The following is a 14,551-nucleotide window of genomic DNA, read 5'->3' as shown; positions in this document are numbered from 1 at the left end:
AACCATGTGGTGCATTTATTTACTTTCCTTTCTCTCCAGGAAGGAAATTAAATTGTGTTGTCATCAATATTACAGAGGGATCCACTCACTTATTTCTGGGGAATGTTCCTCTTTATTTTTGAGAGCTAAGCACTTTGGCTGTTTGATGCTTCGTATTGCAGTTACTACAGTTCATCTGCATGGTGTGAGTCATTTTCAGACATTTTCCAGTGCTCACCATCCTCTATGGTTGAATATCTATGTATCTTCAAGCAACACATATCCACGGCTGGTCCAAGAGGGAAAGCATGAAGTCCAGGTTGGTAACTTTCTCCACGCTCTTTGCAGAGACTAAAAGAAATAACCTGAGTGGAAGACTGGATAGTTATTAAGGGACCAGTTTAACCCAGATAGTTATTAATAAACGAAGACTTGAAATTAACAAAGATGTCTTCTACAATTTATAATTTAGTGCTTTTGTCAGAAATATAATGCTGGGCTGGAGGTCCTTCACTCTGGTCCAGTGCCATTGAGAAATTCTTGAATTTGCCATGAGCCCCTGTCCATTTATGGTGCTTGATCCTCTACCAATTGATTTTCCATGCACACTTTCTCTGTGCTGTACACACCACTCTGGGAAATTTCCCTTTACTCTCCAACTGGTATAATCTCAAAGTTGGTTGATTTGGCATCACTGATATTCAAGGGAACTTAAATATTGGGGAAATAATTGTCCAAGTCTTTGGACTATTTTTTTTTCTTTTTTGTCTTTTCACAATATAGGCTTGCGTGCTTTCTCTATTCTAGTGAGGCTGTAACATGTTTGGAAAGAAAATTTAACTACACATCTTTCTTATTCCTGCCTTCCTACTGGGAATTCACACTAATGAATGAAGACAGGATTTCACTGGAAGATGGCATAGAACATACCTCAGCATTGTGCCCTGATTCTGGAAAAAACTGCCACACATTTTCCTAGTTTTTCTCAAGTATTCAAAGAGAAATGGTGTCTGTATGTAGACAACAAGCTAACAAGTGCCCCCCACAACAGTGAGAAATTCTCGGGGTTACAATTGTAAATACAGAATCCCAGAGAGCTTTCGTGTCAACTTCGTATCATACTCCCAAGACTTGGAGCTTTATTGGAGAGCCTCATGTGATCCTGTCCAGTACCTGGTCTATGCAATTCTGCCCCTCCCCTTTTGTGACGCAAATCTATGGCTTAGTTCCTTGTTTAAGACATCGATTTACTACTGACTTAGAGCCTCACTTCAGCCTGATTCAGGGATCTGAGGACGTTGAATCCCAGTGCACTATCTCTGAGACTTTTCTCCATGTCCCCCAAGTTGCAGGGAGTTTTCCCCACTCTGCGCCTTCTTGGGGTCCTGTCTCTACTGCAGTGCCCATCTGTTTTGTGCGGTGAGTACAGAGGTGACAGGGATGAGGGGAGAGTTTAAATCATGGTATGGAAAAGAATTCCGGGTTAAGAATTACTTAAATATAACCAAATGGCAATAATTTAGTACAATTTTGAAGAAGTACATTGAGGTATGTATTAAGAAATATATTTCAGGGGCGCCTGGGTGGCACAGCGGTTAAGCGTCTGCCTTCAGCTCAGGGCGTGATCCTGGCATTGTGGGATCGAGCCCCACATCAGGCTCTTCCACTATGAGCCTGCTTCTTCCTCTCCCACTCCCCCTGCTTGTGTTCCCTCTCTCGCTGGCTGTCTCTATCTCTGTCGAATAAATAAATAAAATCTTTAAAAAAAAAAAAAAAGAAATATATTTCAATCATTTTAGTCCTCCCCATAGGGCTGTAATGACTCAGAAAGCAAAATATTACAAATCCATGAGAAGCTGATCTAGTCACAAAAAATCTTTTTTGTTTTTAAATTCATGTATTATATTTAAATGGCTGCTCCTCGGGTTTCAAAGAATTAATTCTTCCGTAGGGTTCATGATTTTTCTATGGCATTAATAACTGAGTAGAAATTTTTTGCCGTCTGGAAAGTAAAATTTTATATCATTACAAATAATGAGTGACTTTATGAGAGTAAGATTGCAAAACACTGTATAAACTGAAAACATTAAATCTAAGGTATTATATTGCATGTCAGGGAATAATTGTCCCTAACCAATGAGCACTGAAAGGATTTGCAAGGACCTGCAGGCCCCACTAAGTTAGTGCTGATTGTAAATGTAGACATGAGTAATTCTTTCTGTTTATAAGTGGAAATATGCCAACAAACATTTCTTATTCATCTGTTGATGTGATTTCTTCCTTAAAAGCAAGAATTTCTAAGACTCTTTTAAAAATATTTGCCTATCTATCCCTTAAACCATCTGTCAGAGCATTTAGCATAGAGCATTTTGCACAGAATGGCAAAATCACCCAACAGAGAAGAAGAGATTTTTTTCCCCAAGAGCTGTGTCTTTTTCAATGGAGACTATGTATCCTATTCATGTGATGTTGGCTATTTTCCCAAATTCCGATGAAACAAGGGTTACACAGCAAGCAAAGAGAATGTGGAGGTCCAAGGTGCCATCTTGTTATCCTTCATCAAGATTAATTTCTGGGTTCCCAGAATGATCCCATGCTCCTCAGGCTTCATGAATGTTCTTAATATCACAGAGTGATTTCAGAGTTGTTTTCGTATTTTTAAAAAGATTTTATTTATTTATTCGAAAGAGAGAGAAAGCAGGAGAGGGGGAGGGTCAGAGAGGGAAGCAGACTCCCTTCTGAGCAGGGAGCCCAATGCGGGACTCGATCCTGGGACTCCAGGATCATAACTCAAGCTGAAGACAGTCACTTAACCAACTGAGCCAACCAGCCCCCCAGAGTTGTTTTTCTAAGCGGGGTACTAAAAAGTTTTACCTGGAAGTTTTCTACATTATAATGATAGATATTTGAAGGAAACTTTTAAAGTTAGGCCAAAAAAAAAAAAAAATCAAATATCCTGGGTGATTCTCCTCCATTGGGAATCAAACGGCTAACTCTGTTATTCTTCCAGAGCTCAACCACACCCCAGGACTCTCATTGTCTTCCCTGAGCCCCATTACCTCCTCTTCCTTTATGAATCAGGGAAGGTAGATTATGTCCAACAAGTCACAGAGACTTGTCACAATTCCTTCAGGTTGTTCTGTATTTATCCCCTTTTCTTCTATTCCTTCAAAAGCCCGCCTTACTTCTGGTCCATGTTCAGGATAAGATATACTCAATCTGTCTCAATTGGGTCCCTGACTTTACCTCTTGTTCATCCTTCAGTAACAACTCGTTGCTGCCTCTAAACCTTTGCTCACATCATCACTCTGAGACAAAACGCCTGCCTGTATCTCATCCATCAAAGTAACTTTTATCCAAACCTTAAGATATACTTCCAGTCTCCCCTAGAAAATGTTACCTTATTTTTTCTCTCTTGGTTTTCTCTTTTTTCTTTTTTAGACCTATCTTGTTGGCATTTCTTGTCACTGACACATTAGTATAAACTGACTGATGTTGTGTTTTTGCTATGCATGTGGTTATGACTTATTTTCCTTACGGTATTGCAAGAATGTGCCTCGATGTCTGCTGAACAGTCTTACAGGGATCGATTCGTATAAATATGTGTGGAGCTAATTCATAAAAAAGCATTTGTTGATGATTTGAGGCTTAGAAAATTCCTTTTATGAACCCTAGACTTGTACACAGGGAATATTTATCTTGGACCTACATGGTCAAAAGGAAAGACAGAGAGATATTGAGACATGTTCCTTGCTCTCAAAAGGGAAAAAATGTGAATATGGATAGTATCAATTAATTGTTAAATAATTACTAGAGAGTATAGACTGAACCCATACAGAACATGGATTTTGAACAAGCCAGATTTCAGTTCTATCTTTACCACTAAGTAACTGCCTCACCTGAAACAAGAGACTTACCCTCTCCAAGGATCTGTTTTCTGCTATAAAAAATGGGAAAGATAGGGGTGCCTAGGTGGCTCAGTGGTTAGGCGTCTGCCTTCAGCTCCAGGCATGGTCCTGGAGTCCTGGGATCGAGCCCCACACCAGGCTCCTCCACCAGGAGCCTGCTTCTTCCTCTCCTAGTCCCCCTGCTTGTGTTCCCTCTCTCGCTGGCTGTCTCTCTCTGTCAAATAAATAAATAAATAAATAAATAAATAAATAAATAAAATCTTATCAAATAAATAAATAAAATATTTTTTTTAAAAATGGGAAAGATAATAGTGTGTATCCCCTGGGGATGTTGTGATGATTGGAAGAGATAATAAATGAAATGTCCAGATTATGTGTACACAGTGTCTACAGTGCATATTCTGTCTACACTCAAAGTGTGGTGTACGTGTTGGCATAGTACACAGATAATGTGTACAGAGTGTCTAGATTATAGTAAAATCTCAGTAAGTAATTGGATTAGATATATAATCTCTTCCTGATAACTGCTATAAGAGCTCAGAGGTATAAATGATGACTATTTGCTGTGCCAGTAGGAGAAGCCTTGGCAAGCAAATGGAACTGAACAGCGAATAGAGAAAAAGAGTGGTATTCTAGGTAGGAGAGAGGCTATGGAGGTGCCTGGGTGACTCAGTTAAGTATCTGCCTTCAGATCAGTTCCTCCCAGGGTCCTGGGATCAAGCCCCACATCAGGCTCCCTGCTTAGTGGGGAGCCTGCATCTCCCTCTCTCTCTGCTGCTCCCCCTGCTTGTAGTTTCTCTCTCTGTGTCAAATAAATAAATAACATCTTTAAAAAAAGAGAAAGGAGAGAAGATATGAGCACAGATACAGATGTGGGAATGGCAGTGGCATATTTGCCTAGATGGATTAATTAGTGTATACAAGAGGGTTCATATAAAAAAGTAATGGCAGTTAAGGTTAAAGGGTCCATGGGAAAGGCCAGGAGAGGGTCTCCTAGATACACATGGTTAGCAAATGTTTTTAAACTTTTGTTTCTAGAAAATATACAATTCTAAATTATCATTATTTCATTCCAGCCCCAGTGAAACCATAAGGAGACAGACGTTTTGTCATTGCTTTGGAATACTTCTGAAAATTCATTTTCATACAGGTTTCATCCAGTGTCTCATTTTGGAAGCTCCTAATGAAATTCTTTAGTTGAAGGGAAATGACTAGGTTGGGGTACGTTAGCAATCAGGGAGAGGGAGAGCAGACCCAAAATGTCTCAGGTACCCTTTTCTGTTTCCCCAATCTCTCTTCAGTGGTGAAATCTTTGAAAAGCAGAAATGAGTTTAGTATCCATAGGAGGCTCATTGCAGTGATTTTATTAACCATTAGCCTCATTTTTTATTTTTTAGAGCTGTGCTGCCCAATACCAGAGCTGGAGAATGGCGAAATCATTTCAAAAAGCACTAGCTCTGTGAATAGCTGTGCTTATTTCTACAGAGACACGGTTCATTTTATGTGTTATAAGAAATATCAGTTTGAAGCTAGATGCCGCGAAGATGGCACTTGGTATCCCAAAACACCAACATGTGATGAGCGTAAGAGCTTATGGAATTTTATGTTATTTTTTTTCTTTTCTTTTTTTAAATTTATATTCAGGTTAGTTAACATATTGTGTATTATTAGTTCTGGGGTAGAATTTCATGATTGATCAGTTGCATATAACACCCAGTGCTCATAATATCAAGTGCCCCTCCTTAGAGCCCATCACCCAATTACCCGACCCCCGACAAACCTCCCCTCCAGCAACCCTCGGTTTGTTCGATGTTTCTTCATATCAAGGTGCTGGAGATTATTAAGGGAAGGTTTCAAGTCAGGAAGAATTTGTATACCCTGCATGACTTTTGGAGTGGATAAATTTGTTAAAAAGCATTACCCACCCCCTACTCCAACTTTCTTTTCCCTCCTCATTGTTTATTCCCATTCTCTTGACCTTCCTGCTTTGTTTTACTTTTCTGAATCAGTAAAAATAGGCCACGTCTAATACATCAGCTGAACCTTCCAATTATTGCCTTCTGTTTCTTGGTATTTATTGTCTTGGCTTTTCTTCTTTCTGTCCATATGCCTTAATCTGCAGTTCAAGACCCACCCAAATCTGTTTGAACCCATCTTTTGAAACTTGCTTCCTTTCTTCCTCAAGGTTCCTTCCCTTCCTTCCTTCTGCTGTCTCTAAGTTCTCCTCCAGACTCTCCCTCAGTGGGAAATGCCTACCTCTCCCTCACCAAGAGCACTTAAGTGCTAAGCACAATCCTACCTCTCCCATTGTTTTTCCATGGCCCCATCTACTGATATCAAGAACAATTACCCCTGCCGGATAGTGATGCTTCTTCTTGCCTTGTGTGTAAGAAGGAGCCCAAAGGAGCCCTAAAGCAGTTCAGAGTGCTGGGTTCCAGAAGATACTGTAAAGTAATATTGTGAAGTCTCATCACTGTACAATATTGCGTCTCAACTGGCACTTCAACTGTGCCTTTATCAGGCCATTCCCATATCCAAACAGGTCTATGGGTTCTGGGTGATGAAGTCTTTAATGGGAGTAGTACATTCCATGGCCATGGTCTCAGTAGCACACCCCTTTTGCTGTGAGCGGGTTTTCTAGTGGCACATACTGTACTTCTATGCCAATTATTGAAACACTCTATAACCTTCAGATAACAGTGCTGACCGAAGTCCCACAGGCAGGAAAGGCAAACCCATACGTGGAGTACTTGTGTATTTCTGTCAAAATACATATTTGTCCATTCCAGACAGAAGGGATGCAATATGGTCAACTTGCTATCAAGTGGCTTTGTGGTTATCTCAAGGGCTGGGGTCATATTAGGGACTTAGCCTTGTGGCTGGCAGTTTGGAGATCCAGTGACAGCCTTGGTAAGTGGGAGTCCATGTTGTCGTGCCCATGCTTGTTCTTCCTCCACACCACCACTCTGCTCCTCTTCCTCTTGGGACGGCACTGGTGAGGCCAATGACGGAAGATGGCTGGCTTCAGCTGGCTGACACATTGTTTCCTGTTTGATGTTTTAATGCCTACTCTGCTGGGGATGCTCTGTGGGTGTTAACATGCAAACTCAAAACCTTGCACTCCCTGTCGTTCCCGTATGTCCAGTCACCTGCTTCTACCTACCCCAGATCTCCTTGGGCCTAATCATCTTCCAATCTTTGTCCTTAAGGGCGCTGACAAACAACCCATTCATTCTGGGCCTTTCCAGGCTACTTTAATCTATCCTTAGCTCATTTCTTTGTCCAACAAAGTGAATGAGCAGAGCCCCTAATTTTTTCTTCCTACTCTCTTTCCCTGATCAAGTTGTCATGAAGCTTCCATCCATTTTAGCTTACACACACATACCCAAAATACACATCTGTGAATGAGGCTTGGCGTCCCTCTGTCCTGTCAGTTGGTTGTAATGGATACTCCACATGGCCATAAGCATGAGCTAAAGAGGCACTTGTGCAGCAGTGGATGGGCACCAGTAGGTTCTAGGCTCCCTATTTGTGCAGGCTGCTTGTGCCGTCTGGTCCTGCTCATGCTCAATCCCAGATGACAACATCCATTTTATAACGAATTGTTTGTTGCCTGCCTGGCCTTATACCTTGGTTCTGATTGACCAAGATCCTGATTTTGGCACATGCTCACTTCATGACCCAGTATGAGGCACAATTTCTATCAGGACCAAAATCATGTCAAGAGTTATGTCTCAAACAGCACATAATTCTCTGCAGCAGTGCATGGCCTTGCTTCAGGATCTCAAGGGTATACCCTGTGATAGTCCCATTGATATTTGCATGCTGACTATAGCCACCTTCGATAAACTAGGTTTTGCTGGGTCATAAGTTTCAAGCCACAGGACAATTTCACTGCAACTGGACTTGCTGTTGAGCCTTTTCCCAACATGGGCCCCACTAAACCCAACTATCTGTTACGTCATCTAGCATATGGACTGGAATAGTTTTCCCAAGTATGGAATGTACTGCCTCTAGAGTCTAAAACGTTCTACTTGGTGTTACGCAACCTTTTTTGTGGTGTGGTGCGCATATCCCATTAGTTTAGATGGGATCGCCTAACAAGCCCTGAACCCTGGACCTCTAAAGATTATATTGATATGGCAAACCCTTGAATCTTTACCTTGTATAATCTGGAGCATCAGCGTGGAAGTTGGAAAAACCCAGTCTTCCCCTTCACTTCCTGTGATTCTCTTGTGTGTCTCTTTTACGACTCACACAGAACACTCACAACAAGTCATGTGACCAAATGTCTGAGTTTTGTTTTGTTTTGTTTTGTTTTTTCTTTTCAACAAAGAATTCTGCACAACACCAGCTGGGAATCCTATAATTTAACACAATTCCAGCACTATCTAACCGCAGAGAGTAGCAGATCCCACAGGATAAAGGCTCAGTCTCCTGAAACTGCCTCCCACATTAGATGCCAATTGTGGGTAGTAGGTCCCTGGGCTACTACCAAAGTCTGTTCCACTTGGCTGCAGATTGGAGGTTCCCACGATCCCCTTCTCCAGTTCCATTAATTTGCTAGAGTGGCTCACAGAACTCAGGGGAACACTAACTTATAATTACCAGTTTATTAAAGGATATGATGAGGGACACAAATGAAGAGATACATAAGGTGAAGTCTGGGAGGGTCCCAAGCACAGGAGCCTCTGTCCCTGTGGAGTTGGGGTGCATCACCCTCTAGTACATGGATGTGTTTGTCCACCTGGCAGCTCTCTGAACAATATACTCCTGAGATTTTATGAAGGTTTGCTCACTATAGGCATGCTCAGTTATTAACACTGTTTCCAACTTGTCTCCTCTCTTTGGAGAGGAGAGCAGGCCTGAAAATTTCTAAGCTTCTAAGCTGTGCATCGTGGCTTGGTCTTTCTGGTGGCCAGCTCTAATCCAGGAGCCACTGATATTGCCTCAATAGAACAAAAGATGTTCTTAGTGTTCTAGGCACTTAGGAATTTACAAGGGTATAGAAGGTCTGCACCAGAAACCCAGATGGATTATCTATCTATCTATCTATCTATCTATCTATCTATCTATCATCTATCTATCATCTATCCCTATTGTCTCAACATGCTAGTTTCTTCTTGCTCATTCAGTAGAATTAGCATGATGCCATTAGTATACTGGGTCAATGTGGATATCCACATAATCATAGTATCATCAGACTCTATTATGACAGGGGCAAGTGAGTTATCATACCCCAGGGCTAAAACGACAAATGTGTGATTTGATCCTTCTGTGTGTATGCAAACTGTTTCTGACCCTCTTTTCTGATAAGGATGAAAAGAAGACATGTGTTAAACCAGTGGCCCCCACTTACCCAAAGATACAAACATCTATTCTAGCAAAGATAACACATCTGAAATGACAACAAAAATGTTGCTGAGTTTTCAAGAGTCGACTGGAATTACCCATAATCCTAACTTTTCTTGTAGACAAACTGAGGGTGTAAATGACAATAGAATGGGGAGGGAGGTTTAGTCCTTTAAGAGTGGCACCAATTTCCCCATTTCCCCTGCCACCTTGGTATATGATATATTTTTTAAAATGCTGTCTTTTCTTCAAGGGGATGGGGATGGGCAGGATCCGTGGCTTCTACTTGACTTCTTGAATGTGACAGGTCTCACCCCATAGGCCGAGAAGTCAACTTGGGGATTGAACAAAGTATTAATTTTATCCATTCCTATTATACTTCGGAAGATATTAGAGATGACCACCAAGTGGTCTAATGATGGGGCCATGATGGTTCCTCAGCCTGCGGCTTACAGGAGGGCAGCCCAGGTCTTGGGTTTGGCTAAGGGATCCTATGGGCAGAGAAGATGACAGGACAGAATGGAGCCTCCTACAAAACACACGGATTCTGGGATGAGTTGTTTTTTACATTCTACAAGCTCATGCTCTCTCACTTTTATCTCGCACCATCAAGATTGCGATTTTCCTCCTGAGGTTGCCCATGGACGTCATGAAGAAGTCATAGGGTTCCGTGTATTCATACAAAATGAAGTGATATATAAATGCGATGAAGGATACACTCTGGTCGGAGTGGCCAAACTCTCTTGCAGTTCCTCACACTGGACCCCTGCAGCACCTCAGTGTAAAGGTAACTCCAGCTCCCTTTGCAGCCGGGTGGCTGGAACTGTCACAAAAGCACGGAAGCATTTGATTCAATTTGATTTCTTTGAAATCATGATTCTGTTCAGGATGCAAACAGTACAAAAGGAATACATGAACATCAACCTCCCTTCCTCTTTCTCCCAGTCATAAAATTCAGCCCCTATACCCACTTTCCTGTATAGTTCCAGAAAAATTCTGCAGGTGGCCCATTTCATCTATGGCCTGTAGCAAAATTTTCATGCAATCTTGCTCTAGCATGAATGTGAGCGCTCATGGGCTAATTCCAAACATCACTAAGTGGCAAATACTTCCCTCACAGCCTAGCACAAGGCACCACCTACCCATGCTGCAGGCTGTGTGTGGGGACAGCACAAGTCAAGTTTAGGTCTGACTTTTATAGGCAAACAGGTTAATAGCATTTTACCATCCGCAAGTCTGGGGATTATTTGCCACCACGGTCTCCATTATACACAGGAGCCAATTGGTAGGAGGGAACATTTCATTCCCAGTGTCTTGATGGGATCAAGAGATGAGGGATACTTGCTTTAATAGCTGAGAACCTGGGGTCACATGGCTTTTTTATATCCTATCATGTTCTTCAGAAGTATGAAGACCTCGGACAAGTTTCTTAACCTGTCTGTATCTCAACTGTCTACTAGAAAAATGGGAGTGATAACAGTCTTTACCTCACAGAGCCAAATCACATAAAATGCTTAGCCTGAATCAGAGCTATAACTGTGGTCAATGGTCAACCAAAATGTTAACAAATATTATTGTTACCAACACAAAAGAAAAGATAGAACACTTGGTAGCACCCATAATAGTAAATTCTTATCATCCTAGCCTGTTGTCATGTATTTTTCCTTAGATTTACATATTGCTTAAAACTGTGTTTCCATTGTAGCTCTGTGTCCCAAACCAGAAATAGCCCATGCAAAGCTGTCTGTGAATAAGGATCAATATCTTCAGGCTGCAAATGTCACCATCCAGTGTGACTCTGGCTATGAATTGGATGGTCCTCAAAGTATCACCTGCTTAGAGGACAGAACCTGGTACCCCGGGATGCCCAAGTGCAAGTGGGTAAGTGGCACGATTCAAGATAAGCTCCTGTGCTAGCCACCCTAAAAATGGGGCCTCAAGCCCAAGCACTGTCCCAGCCTGCAGTGGTGAGATCTGACTTGTCAGGAGTCATTTTGGAGTCCTTCAAAGGGATTCTCTTCTTTCTTGAAGCACTGTGGCCAGGTAGGACAAGCTTTCCTTTCTCACTGGAGAACAAGAAAAAAACATGCCGTTTAGGGAGAAGAGGGTCTCAGATACCTGGTCTTTTTCTAGACTATATAATACATTGTGTTCCGTTTCTGGATGGTCTCAGAAACAGCCTCTGTCCTCACAGAGGCCCCCTAAGAAGCTGTCTCAGAACAGGTCCTTATCTCTCTGGGAAGGACTGTGGTGGGACCCAAGGTATTTTCTGGTTTTCTTGCTCACCAGCAGTCCTATGTTTGGTCTTGGCTCTGAGCCTGAAATCCTGTCATTGTCAAGAGATCCTCCCTCAACCCTGCTCTTTCTTGATTTGGAGAGAAGCCACTCAACCACACCCAGCATCTACATCTCTTTCAGGTGGTCCCTGAAAGCTGTGAATATGTCGGCAAAGGCAGAAAGATTATGCAGTGTCTCCCCAACCCAGCGGATGTGAAAACAGCCCTGGAGCTGTATAAATATTCTTTGGAGATTGAACTACTGGAACGACAGATAGAAAAGGCGAAGAAATATACTGCAGAGTCACCACAATAATTTCCCCCCAAAGAGGGAGAAACATGTGCTGCCTTCAATACAATACAGATCACTTCAGCTTACCAACTCTACTGTCCCCTTCACACCATCATTCATGGGAATAAATGTCTAGAAAGGATAATTTGTTCACAATTAGGGTTTTGTGACTGTAGATTTATTGTCTTGTAGCTGATGGTTTTCCTTTTCTGGACCCAAAGCACACATTTTTTCAAGTAAAAATGTATGTATCAAAAACGATTTTGTCTTTGTGGTCATTAGGACTCTGTCCTTCATGAGATCCTTAACACACCCATTAAAGTTAATTCATTTCCTTTACTTTGAGGGCCTTGGACATGGACGTCACTCACAGCAAAGCATTTCCCCGGGTTGCCTCACTGCACACTTCCACATGTGCAAATCCCTCAGGTCTGCAGTATTTAGATTAAATGTCAACACACCCCAAAATCCTTTCTCCCCATTTGAAGGGAGTCCTGCCCTTTACCAATCCCCACGCACTTGCCCTCTGCCTCACTAAGAGGTGCATTGTCAAGCCACCTGCCTCTGTCGGTGAACTGAGCCCATGGGGAAAGTATGAAGGGGTGTCAAACACATACGTGAGAGTTTTCTTACTTCAAGGGTAAGGGAGCTGGGATATTGATACAGTAACTTCTATGGATATTGAGGATATTAAAGTCTCCTACTGGGAAGTGTTAATTATTTTTGACCTCTTGTCATGTTGTCAGAATAACCTTCCATAGTTCTTGAAAAACCCTGGGCAAACAAAGCAGATACTGACGTTTCAAAGTTGTCCAGAATGTGCGAAAGCAGTGGAGCCCGAGCAATATCAACAGGAACTTGACAGTGTCTGCTACACACTTCAGAATGAGTGGGTGGTTTCACATCTGTGCACTCGCCCTCCTGCTCTGCTTTTGCCTCTTGGATTCATGTTCTCCACTTTCTTGGTTTATTTCCTCTGTTTACTGGAGAACCTGGCGATGAGCTGCATAGGAAATGATACCTAGAAAGTAAAACTTTGAGCTTCTGCATATTTGCAACTGTCTTTATTTGAATAGTTGGTTAATAATTTCATTGAGTGTAGAAAACAGGGTTAAAAATAACTTTCTTTTAGAACTTTTAAAGAGTATCTTCTTTGTACAGTAGTTTCCAATATTGCAATTGAAAAGTCAGAAACCATTTTTATTACAGAGACTACAGGATATTTTTTCTTTCTCTCTTTTCTTGCATAAGGAAACTTATTCTTTTTTTCTGAGGAATTTTCTTGGTATAGTTTTTTTAGTAATTTTCTGTTCTCTATTTTTTCTTTTTCTTTATGGATATCCTGGTCACATGTTGGACCTCTGTCAATCCTTAACTTTCTTATATTTTCTTTCTGTTTTCTGTACCATCATCTCTGTTTTGCCCCTCCCCCATGTTCTTTGGGAATATTTCCTTGCCTTTGTATTTTATTGTTTTATCAATTTTAGAGAATGTTCACAGCATTTTTAAAAAGTGTTCTGTTTATGAGTATAATGACTACTCACATGTATCACAGAATATTAATAATAGTTTCTTTGGAAGCTCTAGTCTCTGCAAACGTCTATTGGTGATTCTAGATTATATGTTCATTATTTTTTAAAGATTTTATTTATTTATTTGACAGAGAGAGGGAGCACAAGCAGGGGGGGTGGCAGGCAGAGGAAGAGGGAGAAGCAGGCCCTCTGCTGAGCAGGAAGCCCGACTTAGGGCTGGATCCCAGGACCCTGGGATCATGATCTGAGCTGAAGGCAGACATTTAAGCAACTGAGCCACCCAGGTGCCCCTTATATGTTCATTCTTAAGGATAGGACCCCCATGCGCTGATTTAAGTTCCATGTATTTGAGGAGACTAATCAGTAAGCCATTATTTATTTTTGGGAGCTATAGCAGAGGCTGCTAATTGTTTCCCGGCATTTTCAGGATTTATTTCCTTGAAGTAATAGAACTACCCTCACCCCTTTAAATAAATACCAGCAGGGCACACAGTCCCTTGGAGCAAACTCCTAATGGGTTCAACTTCCTAGTCACGTCCTGCTTACCTACCACTTCCTCTTTCACTCGGAAATGCTGACAGGGTGCTGGCGAGCAGGCTTGCACCATGCCGAGGAGGACAATGCCCCAGGGGATGTTAGAGTGACAAACAGGGAAGGGACCTTATCGCCAGAGGACTTCATCGGGCTTAGCAGCTGACCAACGTGAATATGTCTCTGCTTCTGGATCGTTGCGTAAGAGAGATGTAAACTTCTGCCTTGTTTTAGCAACCTAGCTTATATCCTACCACATTCAGAGGATTGCCCAAATATCAGTGTTTATTGGTGTCTTCTCTATTGCTGTTCAGTTTCTTCCAAAAAGATTCTCCAGTTTCCAGCCTGCTTCTTTATTAACTTGAATTTCTGCCATGGAAAATGAGATTACTGCCTCTCTGCTTCTCCCTAAACCCCTCAGCATGTTTCCAATGCAACATTACTTTCACCCTGTCAGCACTGATAGCCTTTATTATCCTTATTGAAATGATTTCTCCCATCCCTAGAAAGTATCTTGGGGAGAGGGAATTTGGTAAATCAGAGATTTCAGATGAAAATTTATACATGAAAAAAAAAGGAGAATATATATGAATGGAGATTATGGATTGAGCTGCCATTTTCTTTTTTATTTTTAAGATTTATTTACTTATTTTAGAGAGAAGAGACAGAGTGTGAGTGGGT

The 14,551-nt window shown here is 41.6% G+C and overlaps 1 protein-coding gene across 1 annotated transcript; it reads left to right on the top strand.

Moving 5' to 3' along the window:
- Positions 1-1,233: 1,233 nt before the first annotated feature.
- Positions 1,234-12,065, top strand: LOC113242608 (apolipoprotein R-like). The gene is made up of 5 exons (XM_026480745.4): positions 1,234-1,398; positions 5,285-5,470; positions 9,853-10,026; positions 10,945-11,120; positions 11,658-12,065. Exons 1-5 carry the CDS (start codon positions 1,314-1,316, stop codon positions 11,829-11,831), a joined length of 795 nt encoding a protein of 264 aa, XP_026336530.1. The 5' UTR covers positions 1,234-1,313; the 3' UTR covers positions 11,832-12,065.
- The last annotated feature ends 2,486 nt before the right edge of the window (positions 12,066-14,551 follow it).

This window comes from Ursus arctos, unplaced genomic scaffold (assembly GCF_023065955.2).
Source record: "Ursus arctos isolate Adak ecotype North America unplaced genomic scaffold, UrsArc2.0 scaffold_2, whole genome shotgun sequence".
Taxonomy (NCBI): domain Eukaryota; kingdom Metazoa; phylum Chordata; class Mammalia; order Carnivora; family Ursidae; genus Ursus; species Ursus arctos.
Note: the sequence above shows the minus strand (reverse complement) of the source record. Positions and strands in the feature narration are given on the sequence as shown.

Bases quoted from the DNA above. Each gene is read 5' to 3' on its own strand.
- LOC113242608 (XM_026480745.4), top strand. From the start codon at position 1,314: ATGTCCCCCAAGTTGCAGGGAGTTTTCCCCACTCTGCGCCTTCTTGGG. The intron at 5,471-9,852 runs GTAAGAGCTTAT...CGCACCATCAAG, and splicing joins AACACCAACATGTGATGAGC to ATTGCGATTTTCCTCCTGAG. The intron at 10,027-10,944 runs GTAACTCCAGCT...TTTCCATTGTAG, and splicing joins TGCAGCACCTCAGTGTAAAG to CTCTGTGTCCCAAACCAGAA.